This window comes from Chanodichthys erythropterus, chromosome 22 (genome assembly GCF_024489055.1).
Source record: "Chanodichthys erythropterus isolate Z2021 chromosome 22, ASM2448905v1, whole genome shotgun sequence".
In the NCBI taxonomy this organism is placed as follows: Eukaryota; Metazoa; Chordata; class Actinopteri; order Cypriniformes; family Xenocyprididae; genus Chanodichthys; species Chanodichthys erythropterus.
This window is the reverse complement of record NC_090242.1, coordinates 6191894-6205897: the sequence shown is the minus strand read 5'-3', so window position 1 is coordinate 6205897 and position 14004 is coordinate 6191894. Positions and strand designations below refer to the sequence as shown.

General features: G+C 36.6%; 1 protein-coding gene across 1 annotated transcript in view; it reads left to right on the top strand.

Annotated features, from left to right (window-relative positions):
• The first annotated feature begins 552 nt into the window (after positions 1–552).
• The window catches only part of gabrb4 (gamma-aminobutyric acid type A receptor subunit beta4), a 37378-nt gene continuing 23926 nt past the window's right edge, over positions 553–14004 (top strand). Inside the window, exons 1-2 of the mRNA XM_067375451.1 lie at positions 553–615; positions 9797–10017. Coding sequence (XP_067231552.1) covers positions 568–615; positions 9797–10017 — 269 coding nt within the window. The 5' untranslated portion in view covers positions 553–567. The remainder of the gene's footprint in view (positions 616–9796; positions 10018–14004) is intronic.

Here is a 14004-nt window from a genome sequence, read left to right as displayed (position 1 = left end):
GGCTTTATCCAATTATTGGAGCTTGTGTAACACAGGCGTTCTCACTTGCAAATTCCGCCAATGTTTACAAGGTTGTTTTTCTCATAAATGTCTCAGTCTCAGACAGCACACCCACAGTCTGTTCACTGACCATCTGATGCATATTGCAAAGGTTTTTTTTTCTTCTTCTTCTTCTTTTTTTTCTTTTTGGGATCTGGCAAGCTGTATTCTGATTGGTGAGCTTTACAGAACTTCCAGAAAGTAAAGGCACAGGATTAGGTCTGTCTGGAAACAAAGATTCTTTGTGTTTACTAGTGTCCGGCTTGATCCAATGAGTAGAAAATAAAATAATCAGTGGATTTACTAAAGTTTGCCATGTTCAAAGATTTGTTGGAAGCATGTAGCAGCAAGTTAAATAGATATCCACAAGCTGAAGTGTATGTTTGTGAAAAAGTCTTCACTTTTACATTTAGACAAATAGGCATCATAGATAAACCTCTGATGATGTTGAAGTACAATAATTGTAATTAACTGAACTTTTTTTTCTCTCTCTCTGTCTTTTCTGCAGGTCCTCCGGTCATCGTTGGAATGAGTATAAATATTGCCAGTATTGACTCCATTTCAGAAGTCAACATGGTTAGTAACACTAATTTGGCATTGCTTTTGTTATTATTCTTAAAGGATTAGTTCACTTCAGAATTAAAATTTCCTGATCATTTACTCACCCCCGTGTCATCCAAGATGTTCATATCGTTCTTTCTTCAGTCGCAAAGAAATGAAGGTTTTTGAGGAAAACATCCCAGGATTTTTCTCCATATAGTGGACTTCACTGGGATTGAAGGTCCAAATGTCAGTTTCAGTGCAGCTTCAAAGAGCTCTACATGATCCCAGAAGAGGAATAAGTTCTTATCTAATGAAACTAATGAATCTAATGAATCTTATCTAATGAAACTATTGGTCATTTTCTTTAAAAAAAATACATACTTTTTAACCACAATTGCTCATCTTTCACTGCTCTGCGATGCGCCACACATTACGTAATCACGTTGGAAAGGTCACATGTGACGTAGGCACCGAGCAAGTGTTTAGAAAGCTAACGTGCAAAGATTAATTCAAACAGCCTTTACAAAAAAAAAAGTTAAAACAACAATGATGGACAATTTTGAAGTTCACCCTACACTCTAAAAATGCTGGGTTGTTTCAACCCAAGTTTGGGTCAAAAATGGACAAACCCAACCAATGGGTTAAATTTTTAAATGCATTTTTTAACCCAACGGTTGGGTTTGTCCATATTTGACCCAAATTTGGGTTGAAACAACCCAGCATTTTTTAGAGTGTACCGCGGTACTTCCGCCTACATCACACGTGACCTTTCCAACGTGATTGCGTAATGCATGGTGCAGTGTAAGACGAGCATTTGTGGTTAAATAGTATACCAATTTTTATTTTATTTTATTTTATTTCAAAAATGTCCAATGGTTTCTCTAGATAAGACCCTTATTCCTCATCTGAGATTGTGTAGAGATCTTTGAAGCTGCACTGAAACTGACATTTGGACCTTCAACCCGTTGAAGCCCAGTGAAGTCCACTATATCGAGAAAAATCCTGGAATGTTTTCCTCAAAAACCTTAATTTCTTTTCGACTGAAGAAAGAAAGACATATCTTGGATGACACGGGGGTGAGTAAATTATCAGGAAATTTGAATTCTGAAGTGAACTAATCCTTTAATGTTGCTGATTGTTGTTATATATACAGTACACTAATATAATGTCTTTACTCTGTGGTTTACTCTTCAGTCAAAATAATGCTTTGAATTGTCTTCATTTCTTAGGAAATTGATATTAGGAAAAGCATTCAAATGAAGATAATTGAAAGCAATATTGTGGCCTACAAGAGTATTGAGTCAGTATGTTGTTTGGAAAAACCAAAAACATGTTGCTTTGTTTCTTGCATTATCCTGTTTTTATACAGTATATTTCTAATATATACTGTAAAATAATAATTAGCATGTTTGACATCCTAAGTTTGCCTATTAGGAATAATTTAGCTGTGGTTCCTTAGAAACATACCGTGTTTAAAGGCTGTTCTATTGAGTCTTCATGGTGTTCAGTAAGGAAATGATCAGTATGCATGATTATGTATAACTGCGGTCATGACCAATTATGTAGCACCAGTAGACCTTTTGGCTCTGGACCATCACCTCAAGTTAAACACCACCCTGGAGCCCTTAAAAAGCAGTTTACTTAAAGAGCAGTCGTCTAAATTTCTGCTGACAACTCCCTATACATACTTACTGTGGAGACCCCATGCAGACTTACTGCATTCATCATTTCTTCATGCAGAGTCAGGGACTTTGGTTTTATTAGTGCCTCGGCTTCAATGACTGCGGCCTGAATCCATAAAGTACCCCAGAGAAGAAGTGCTGCACCTGGATCGGTTTTCCTCGGGTTACTGTTAGATAATAATTGTTTGACAGCAGGAAATATGATCCTAGATTAGATTTCGTATTGAGGAACTTGAGAATACAACTAGAAAAAAACTGCTTGCTTGGTCTTAACAACTGCTTCTTGGTGCTAAGCAGAGCATGAGTCGTTCCCGCTTCCCCCCGCATATCTCTTTTTACATTGTATTTTTGAGTCTGAACCATGGTACGATTTAACTTTGGTACACTGAAAAACGACCACGGCATTTATCATCAAAAAAATCATTGACACCATAGATGTGTAGAACACGTACTGGTTAGTGTCACTGGCGACAATATTTATTTATTTATTTATGACAGTGTCTTAAAATTGAGGCATTTAAATTTCTTGTGTTTTTACACTGCTGAACTGTCTCATTTTCAACCAGAGGACCGGTCAGCTTTGGCTTGAGGGCCACTGTCCTACAGAATTTAGCTCCAATACTAATCTAACACACATGCCTGTAATTTTCAGGTAAGGTTTGGTGTGTTTGATTGGGGTTGGAGCTTTATTGGTCCCTTTGGATTTACCACCAAAACTTTATACATTCTGCCACTGATGCGAAAAATGCAAGATAGCAGCGAAAAGTCTGAAGGGGATTTTTTTTAAAGAGACAACCAGTAATGATAAATTCACTAGTGTTAGGAAAGTAAATTATACACCATACATAGCACTTTTCTTTCATAATGTAGCAATTATTAGCAACTGTGAGAGTGGACTTGTGTGCCTCTGTGTAAATTAGATGGCTGAACTTATGGCACTTCTGGGGACTTCAGTTCCCATAGACCCCTGAGGCATGCCTTGTCCTCATCATCAGAAAGGGCCCATCTACAGTCATCACAGGCAGCAGTCTTCACCTCACTAAAATAAACCCAGTCTAGCAGATGTGTGAACAGAAGACACTGTGCTCAGAATAAATTAGCTCCTTGTTTTATAGGAAACAATTAATTTTTTTTTTCTCTTTCTTTCTTTCTTTTCTTTTTTTTTTTTTTTTTTACAGAAAAAGTAGTAACTAAACGTTTCTTTCAAAGAGGTTCTTTGAAGAATATTAAGCTAGTTCATTTTACTGCTCTGCCATTTCTCACTGTCCAGTTTTGCCTCTGAGAAAACGGTTGATGAGACGTTCAAAAAGGGATTTGAAAACTGGCTACTGGTTAAATATATGCTTCATTCAAGTGTTCCTAGGAAGTCCCTAGAAGTTGCAATTATGCTGTGATGTGTATTTGAGTGATTTTGGCCATATATATTGTTTTTTTTTTTACTTCAGGCAGTTCCTTTTTAGTGCAAGTACATTAAAATAAAGAGAAAAAGATGCCCTCTCTGATGATGTCATGAAAATGCAGATTAGCTTATGACACTACAAGAACATGTGGCATAGGGCAAATACACATCATTACTGTTACAAATAATTAAAACAGAATTTCAAAAATATTTTGATACTTATATTTGGTAACACCTTAGATTAAGGAACACATATTCACTATTAACCAGGACTTTTGCCTCAATAAACTCCTAATTACTGCTTATTCGTAGGTTGTTGTAGTTGTTATGCTTAGGTATTGGGTAGGATTAAGGGATGAAATATGATCATGCAGAATAAGACTTTATAAATACTAATAAACAGCCAATATGCTAGTATGTCAGTAATTGCAATTTCGAGAGTGAATCGTGCATTCATATGTGGATGTCACTTCCAAAATGTTACACAGCGTGTAATTGGTCGTCGGTCCTCTAAGCAGCATGAAAATGAATAGCATTTTTTTTTTAATAGATTATAATTACTAAAAAGCTGTCACTCATCTCAGTTCATTGTGATCTCAGAAAGTTCCATTATAGTCAACAAAGCTGTCTACACTGCACAATGAGGCTCGTATTTGCATTGTGTCTACATTTGTTTATTAATGAGAGGATTTGCAAGCATGCAGAACTCAGCACTGAACACAATCTCAGACTTTTTGAGCGGCGAATGGATTCTAACTTAAACATTTATGATTGGCCATTGCATTTGAGAGATCAACCAAAATGTCTGTGATTGGCTATATTGCTCATCTCTGCAAAAACATGTTGCTATTCTGCAAACAGTACAAACAACAGTACAGTACATAAAATGCATTCAAACTAAATTGCACAGCCCATAATTTGAAGAGTTGGAGCTCAAATAAAATCCACATTAGAATATTGTGGTGGCATTCATGTGCACTCATCTCATAATGCAATCATTCTGACATGTACTGAATGTAAAAGGAACACCTCGTATATTTCCTAATTAAAAAAAAAAAAAAAGAATTGTATTTACTAGAAAATAGTTTGTGTTATTAATCTAATTTATGTGAGTTTCACTGCTGTAAAATGAATGGTTCTATTCCCATCTAATATTTTTAATATTATTATTATTATTATTATTATTATTTTATTTGGATGGTTAATAAATGTTTCTTACTAGAAAAAAAATTAAACAGTACAGAAAAATGTTGTGAAAAATGTTGGCCTCCTAACGTTTTATTTTTTAACGTCAACATTTTCTGACCATTTATTGAGAGAGAAAAAAAACTTAAATACTTAACTCAGAGAAAGAAAAAAAAAGAAACATCCCGTCAGGATAAGATTGCTGGGAAAGTTCGTAAGACACTAACAGTTTACAGGCAGTAGACAATTACACTGTAAAAAGTAATACGCTCTATCTACTCAATAAAATTGTGGCAACAGATTACAAGCAATATTATTAATTAAATTCAACATATAATAATTAAGTTAGAATGAATCCAATTAATTCCTTAAAAGTCAGCCATTTCAAATGTGTAAAATTAGCAAACACCATTACGAAAACCCCAAACTGACATAAAAAGCAGATAGTCAAAACACTGATCACAATAACAGTGACCAAATATTTTCAATAAAATCAACATCAACATCTAAACCTCTGTTAATTATTGTGTGTTTCTCTTTCCTTCAGTGATTCTGCTTGTTATCATCGGGTGTATTCAATGTTGGCAATAAAAAATAAAGAGTTCTTTTAATTTGATTAATTCTAACTCAATTCTATTTGTTGAATTTAATTAATAATATTGCTTTTAATCTGTTGTAGGGTCACAGTTACAATAACTTAAGACATTTCCCCTGACTCTGAAAAACACCAGAAAAAAATAAAAAGTGGCCAGGGACCCTAATCATCTGTGTGAACATGCTATAGTCCTGCTGCAGGGAGGCATGAGGCATGCAGATATGGCCAGAGCAACGCAATGTTTGTAATGTAAGATGCCTAAGACAGTGCTACAGGGAGACAAGAAGGTCAGCTGACCTTCCTTACAGTGCCAAACCATGTGTAACCATATGTCCCTCTAGATGTGCTCAAGAACTGCAAGTGCTTTGGTGGAAGAGTGGGGTAAAATCTCACAATAATAACTGACAAATCTGGTGCAGACAATGAGGATGAGATGCACAGGAATAATAATCACAGACTCATTATTCCATTTCTGTTCATCAAATGTCGGTGACATTTGTTGAGTTTATGTCTCAGTTGTTAAATCTTTTTGTTCATACAAATATTTACACATAAAAAGACATTTTCTGGAAAAAAAAAAAAAAAAAAAACAGTTGAAAGTGGGAGGATGTTTCTTTTTTCTGCTGAGTATATTTTCAGGCTCTATTTGCTACCTTGTTTGTGGAAAGTGTCTTTTATTTAACAGAGCTATTAGAAAAAAAGAGTCATAAAAAGATAGATATCAGAGACAAAAAGCAAGAGAGATGGTGGAGAGAGAGACAGTGATCTGATGCTATGTTTTCTTCCAACTGAAGTCCCTCCATTTGGGGCCACTGGAGAATATCCATCTTTTTCCAGGCAGAAGATTTTTATTTTAATTTGTTCAAAGTATTCACTCAAGTATGAGGTTTTTGTCCTTTACTTTTTCCACATTCATATAACAAGTAATTGATTACTGACCAAGAAAAACTGTAGGGTGGGGCTCTATGAATTGATTGTTGATTGAATTTTGAGATGTGGCCATTGCTCTAAAAAGTGGAGGCAGATGAAAACAAGCTTGCAGGGACAAGCCGACCGAGTGGAGAAGTCCTGCATACTATATGTAAACAGAGAGAAGTTCCCTTAAAAGGGTAACAAGAGACTGTGTCTTGGTATTGACAGTATGGGGAATGCCATCAGCGTGACCGGCGTCTGAGGCACGTGTAAACAAGCAGCAATAATCATTAGGAGGTGGCAGTCCATGACGTCACATGCGGAGCGCCCATGAGTATAAAAGAGCGCCTATGTTACATGTGATCAACTCTTCTGTCTGAGGGAGATGTGCAGGCAGGCCTGAGAGCAACGAGGGAGCAGCAACAAGACACAGTATCTTGTCCCCTTTCTCAGGGAACCAAGGTTACAGTAGTAACCCAAGACATTTCCTTTCGAAGTGAAACTTCGATTCTTTGTCTTGGTATTGACACTATGGGAAACCAATATCCACTAAGCCATGCTGATGGAATGTCTGCCTCAATAGGCTGTGAATATAACATATTGGGCATGGCATAAATTGACTACGGGTTACCCAGCTGGAGTCAGAAGAATGTTAATCCCATGGGCGCATCTCATGACTCATATAGTGGCGCTATAAGCCAATACTCCCAGATACTAGGAAAGATCCCCAAGCTTCTGTGCTTTACAGCAAGGAAAGTCCTGGCTGTTACACCTTCTCCCTACCTTGCAGGACAGGCCTCAGCCTTATACGGCCCCAAGAGCAGAGCTCTAAGGGAAAAAAAATCCCCCACATAGCCTCAGCTAAGTTAAGCATATTTAACCAGTATTTGACAAGGCTCTTAGGGAACAGCCTACTGCAGGGGAGCCTCTACTCCATTTTAACAACCCTAGAGTGATTAGGAGAGAATAGCTCATACCCTAACTTGAGTAAAAGCATAGAGATATTTCTCTAGGACTTACTATAATTAATAGCTAAACTATAGAATTCTACAATGATAAGGAGGGATGCTATCTGCGATCCACCTCACTCCTCAAATCAGTGTGTAACACTGACCATCCCAATAGAAGCACCCCACCAAAAGGGAGCATATATCCCTTCTTCAAGACTCAAAAACAGTTGGGAAGGGAGGTACACAAAGCAGAGGGACTCTTGTTCACCCTACTCTACCCTAAGGAGTACTTGAGCATGCTAAAAATCTTTGTAATTAACACCTCCCTTTGGTATTGCCACTCATCCAAGGGGGAGAATGCATCCTTACCCTTTACTCAGGAAAGGGAGGCAAACAAGTGTAGGACATAATGCAGTTTTCCAAATAACTCTCATCATCCAGGCTCTAAACCCCAAGGAAGCCACAGGGGAGCCTAGGCCCTACTTAAAGACCCCAATTAAACTGGGGGAGAGCAGCTCATACCCTGCCTTGAGTCACTCTCAAGGCACTTAAGACCCATTATAGCTAGCGCTTCATCTTTTTCTTTTGGCACTAGACCATAGGCAAACTTCCTCTAATTATTAGCATTATCACACCAAGGGCTATAGTAGAACACCCACCAAAGCACCCATCCAAAGGGGAGCATACATCCCTACTTCTAAACCCAACAGTATTTGGGGAGGGAGGTAAATGAAGTAAAGGGAATCTATACTGCTCTACATAACTCCATTCACCCTGCATAACCTTCAGCCCTCACCACCCTTTGGCAGCACTTCTGAGTGAAAAATGGGTGAGTTCCATGGTGTGCAGAGTCCTACAGGCCTGTCTTGCCTCCGCATATGCCTTGCCATGAGCCGCAAGGTGGTAAGCAGAGAAGGTGGACTTATTTGATAACATCTGCCTCTACTCATCTGTGACCCCACAATTTACGGCTGCTGCGCTGCTTAAGCAGACACGGGGCCCAAACCGTGAGGTGAAAACACCTGACTTTCATCCCACAAGAAAAAAAAAGTCAGTCGAGAGGGGAGCTCTCTCATGCATTGCCATAAGTACCTCCAACTCTCTCAAGACTCAAATGCTTTCTGTGCAAATGCTGGATTTATATCCCTCGAGAGAAAATAGAGCAAAAACAGAGCTTCTTACCGCAAATGCAACGTAAGAAGTGCCAGCTCCCTCTAGAGTCGAACGCATTCCAAAAGACTCTAATATTACACCGGATTGCATGTAACTCAGGTGATCTTTTATACTCACGGGAGCTCCGCATTTGACATCATGGACTGCCACTGATTATTAGTGTTTGTTTACACGTGCCTCAGACACCGGTCACGCTGATGGCATTCCACATAGCATCAATGCCAAGACGCAGCGTCAAAGTTCCACTTCAAAAGGAAACTTTACATGTGCATTTTAGTATGTAAACACATCAAAATAAGCAATGAAAACCACAATTTATGTAAAATTTCAGAAAATAGAATTGGTTTAATTACTTGTATACCCTCTATACAGTAGAAATGGTCCAAACGATTTCCAGGGTGTGATAGTTTTATAAAACATACATACTTTTAATGGTATATTCATTTTAAATGAGATAATAATAGGCCCTTTTGCTTTAAAAAAAAGTAATGGGAAACCAATTTGTATCATATTTATTGAAAGTGACTTGCAAAATTTGAAAAGAGCTTTGACATTATTTATTTATTTATTTGACTCCTAATACATTAATGAAATAAGAAGTAGGCCTACATCTGTTTAGCAATTCTCAGTCTGACCAATTCAATAAGCATCAGTATAATTAACAATAAACACATTATTTTTCTTGTAATATACACAGTATGACATATTGCTGCATGTTTTGATGACAGAAGTTCAGACACTGATTTTAACTTGAATATGATTATTATGTTTATTTGTTTATTATTATTTGTTTATCAGTCATCAACTGTATAAAATGTTTGAAATTGGCCTATGATATATTGTATTGCTTCTATGACAGTTTGCAAATGGGGCCTTGCCGTGTGGGTGGATAGGAAATCAAACACTTCACATATTTGCTGACCATTTCCTTAAATCATCCAGCACAATTAAATGTAGGCTTATTACAGTAGACTAGTTCCTGTGCAGAATGCTGTATCATTAAAGATGCCAATCCGTTTTTCAGTTAGTGTTGAAGCAGCGATGAGTCATATCAGTGGATCTAAGAGTGTCCTCCTTAGCCAATCGTATTTGCCCTACATCCAAAAGTCACTGCTTAAATTGACCTAATCTCATCAAAGCAACGTTGGTACACATCTTAATCAATTGTATAATGTTTGCATTACCTTCTCATTCAATAGAAATGTTGCAGATGGAAATCTTGACTACATTTAAAGGATATTTTATTTAAAAAGGAAAATAATTATAATTATAAATACTTTAATTACACCTTAATTCTCTTTTTCTGTGCTCTTTGCAGGACTACACCATCACCATGTATTTCCAACAGAGTTGGAGGGACAAACGATTGGCCTATGCTGAGATGGCTTTGAATCTCACTTTGGACAACCGTGTGGCTGATCAGTTATGGCTCCCAGATACCTACTTTCTGAATGACAAGAAGTCTTTCCTGCATGGTGTGACGGTGAAGAACCGAATGATTCGGCTCCACCCAGATGGCACTGTTCTTTATGGACTGAGGTAAATGTAACTGCCGCTGTAACATCACTGCTACATATATGTGTGTTGTGCTGTATAATGTCCGGTTTCCCAATAACATTGCAAATCACACTCTTAAAGTCCACATGAAATTATCTCGTGTCTTGTGGTGAACAATTAATCTATGACAACAATTGTATGTCACCATACTGATGCAAAGACAGTCACACCTCTCAGTTCACACAGACTTTACGATGATCGAATGATTTAATTCACTCAATCCAGCCTGATTCAAAGTCATTTAGCCTGAACTTTGCAGCCATTTTGTGAGACATCATTCTTGAATTTATTGTTGAAATCAGTATCGAAGTTCTTAGTTTAACTTTAATTAAAGGTAAAACTTCATGCCACACTTGCTATCACAGTTAGGAGGCAAGGTTAGCTATTGGAAAGCTTCTATTTGGGGTGTGTGAAATATATCTGTTAATGGTTCACAGCACTGACAGACCGTGTTGAAAATGAAGGCGCTAATGATATTGGGATGAAAGTGTGATCACATGAAGAAGCTTTGCCTTTTTTGAGTTACAGCACCGCTTCAAACTTTTTGATTGTTGGTTCTTTTCCTTTTGGCCAAAGTTCTACAGTAAGGTGGTCCCTTACTATCAGAAAACATAGAGCAAATTAGTCAAGACTGTTTCCTGAAACCGTAACATGGTTGCAACTCTGTCATTTGAATCACATTCGTTCAACATTAGGAATGATTGTAGCACTTTATTTTACAGTCCTGTTCCCCATGTACATACTATGTACTTATTATAGTAATTACAATAACTGGGTAATAACTTAGGTACTAACCCTAAACCTAACCTTAAAGCGATATTTCATCCAATAATGAACATTTTGTCATAATTTACTCACCCTTTTGTTCCAAACCTGTATGAGATTCTTTCTTCTGTTGTTCAAAGTAGCTTTTTCGTAGTAACTTGTATGTCACTATCTACATTTTATGAGTAGCTTGTAGCTTGTAACCAGAAATAAAACTGTCACCTACTCTTCGCACCATGCCGCATCCAGTGTAGACAGCATTTTAATGGGATCTGTTTGCTTTTGATGCACCATTTTGCGCTGCTCACGTCCAGTGTAAACACAGTATAATCATCTAAAATCCAGTAAACTTATTATATAAACTCATTTCTCTCTCTCTCTCTGAACTTTTCTGCTAGATGGAGCACAATAGATAAAAATGCTGGGGTATTGAGACAAGTTTTGAGAAGTTAACTCAACACTTAAAATGCAAGTTCACACTCTCAAAACAGAGCAACGTGACACAATGACTAAAAGATGTGTGTATAGCAGTAGTGGTGATGGAAAAAAATATCAACCCTACAGAGATGAAAAAAAATAAAAAATCTAGCTCAACTAGTCCTCATTAATCAACTACATTGTAAAAAAGAATTGTTGGTTTAACTTAAAAAAGTAAGTTACTTGATTGTTCATTGAAATTAAAAATTTGAGTTAATACAATGAGGGTGATTAGTTTAATCAACAGAAACTCAAAATATTATGTTATCTGAATGAAATTAATTATTGAAGTTGATTTGACAAAAGAAAAAATGTTGTGATAACAAATCATGAAAATAATTTGTTACAGTGTACCTGTAGTTGGTTGTTGGATAAAATATCAAAACTACAGAGATGAAAAGAAAAAATCTAGCTAAACTTGTCCTCATTAATCGACTAGTTACCTAAAATCCAGATTGTCCTCAAAAAAAAACAAAAAAAAAACGACCCTCTAGGTCATTTTTCAAGCACCTTATTATGACCTATATTTATGTTTTAAAGTCATGCGCCCTCTAGCAGGCGTAAAAATAATGACAGTGTTGTGTTACATCTGTCATCATGAAATGACGCATGACTGTCGTTACCAATCAAAATGCGTGTTCATTTAAATGCAATGTGTGGACTTTTTACACCATTTGTCCTATTTTCATTTAGCAAAACTCATTTTTTTTATTTACTACTAAACCCACACCACCCCTAAACCTACCCTTAGTGATTTATAGTGCATAAACACTTTATGAGCACCTGCGTTCCCTGGGATCGAACCCACGATCGTATGATTGCATATTGTTATTGCAATGCTCTGCCAATTGAGCTATGCGGAACCCGAAATATGATGCAGATAAAAGGGAACAATGAATTAAAATGAAAGTGTCCTGTTGTTGATAGGGGCGCAACTTTAGCAAACGCTCCTATGGGTCGTATTTCAGGGAAGTGATAAACAACCTATCACGAATCACCTCTAAACATCTACGAACTGTTGTCCCAAATGTTGTCCTCTTTTGGACAAATAAAGGCACGAGCATAAAAACAAACCACTCTCCTTCCGTACTCCGCTATGCATTAACCCAGAGCTGCAGAGAGTACGCTCTGGGTGCTCCACTCAATCAAACTTTTAATAATGAAAGATGACAAACTGTTTCCTCTTCTAAGAATCTCTGGCACAGGTGGAATCGAGGAATAAGCAGTGAGGCCACAGGTTGGTTGCTTTTTTTCCCCTGAGGGTCTCTCAAACCTGCACCGCTGTGGAGAATTTAAATAAGATGAACTACAGCTTGGATGTTTGCAGTATTGATACGTCCACTCTTTATAATGTCTTAAGATGGACCTTTGCTGGCTGTAAATTATTCATGAGTCAGGGCTGTTGTTAATGTTTAATTATCATATCATGCCCTGCCGTGTCTAAAAAGGGATTTTGAATTAATGTGTCTTAGTCAGCTTTAGTACAGCTACAGTATGTATGCAAAGCATCCTCCATATGACCCACAAATGCATAGATGTATTAATATGCAGAGGTTTGTGCTTTATGGGGATTTGGAGGAGAATGCTAATGCTCATGTTGAATGGTTTTAAGCATTATGTTGAAAGCAAAGAAATTTATAGAACGTTAACACTGAACGTCTAAAGGTGTAACTGACTGTTTACTCTACATTTCAAAGAAATGTATAATGAGGAAGAAAGAGTGACATGAAATGAAGAACACAAACAAGCAGGTGTTATTGCATAACGTATGATATATACAGTTTTTCTCGATTGCTAACACACAATTCATGAAACAATTCATCATTTTCACACAACTATAAATACAATCTCATAATAACTACACATACAAACCTCAAAAAGACAAAATTGAATATTTTAGTCAAAAATATTATATTTCGTTTTGCCTCAGATGATACACAAAACATAACAAATACACAGACTACTTTCTTGCCCAGTTAACACAGTAACACTATTTTACAATGCCATTGTTACACGTTACATGCAGTTACTGTGTAATAACTATAAATTATGCATAATTACATGCAATTAACCCTAAACCAAACCATCATAACCCTAACCCTTAAGTACACGTAGTTAACTAATATTACTCAGTACCTAAATGTATAATTACACTGTAATTCTGACACCTTAAAATGAAATGTAACCGTTAACACTACTGAGATCAATTAGATCAATTCAGGAATAATTTTGCAGCTCAATGTATATTACAGTATACAACATAAATGAAAGAGTGCAGATACTGTAAAATACAATAATGAGCTTTAGGAAAAACAATATTTTTCATTGCACTACTGTAAAGTGATCTTACAATAGATAAAAAACAAAAAGAAAAGTTCAAATACCCAAAGAACTGAATATGAACTTGATATGAAACACAATATAGTATACTGTCAATTAGAGTGAAGTAAAAATAAATAAATAAATAAATACATACATACATAAATAAATTCAGCATCCTCTGCAACTTCGGCCAAACGTCATTACTGTTTACGACTTTCTCTACCTCCCTTAAGCAGTTGTTTCTCGGTTCTGCAAAAATTCAGTACATGGCTACAAACAAATTTGACAATCACGAGTTTAAGGGTGTACAACATTTACTGTACAGTACATAGTATAGTGAATTTTTTTAAAAGTGCAGATACTGTATGTGTAAGTCATATAAAAACCCTGTAGCTCTCTCTCCAG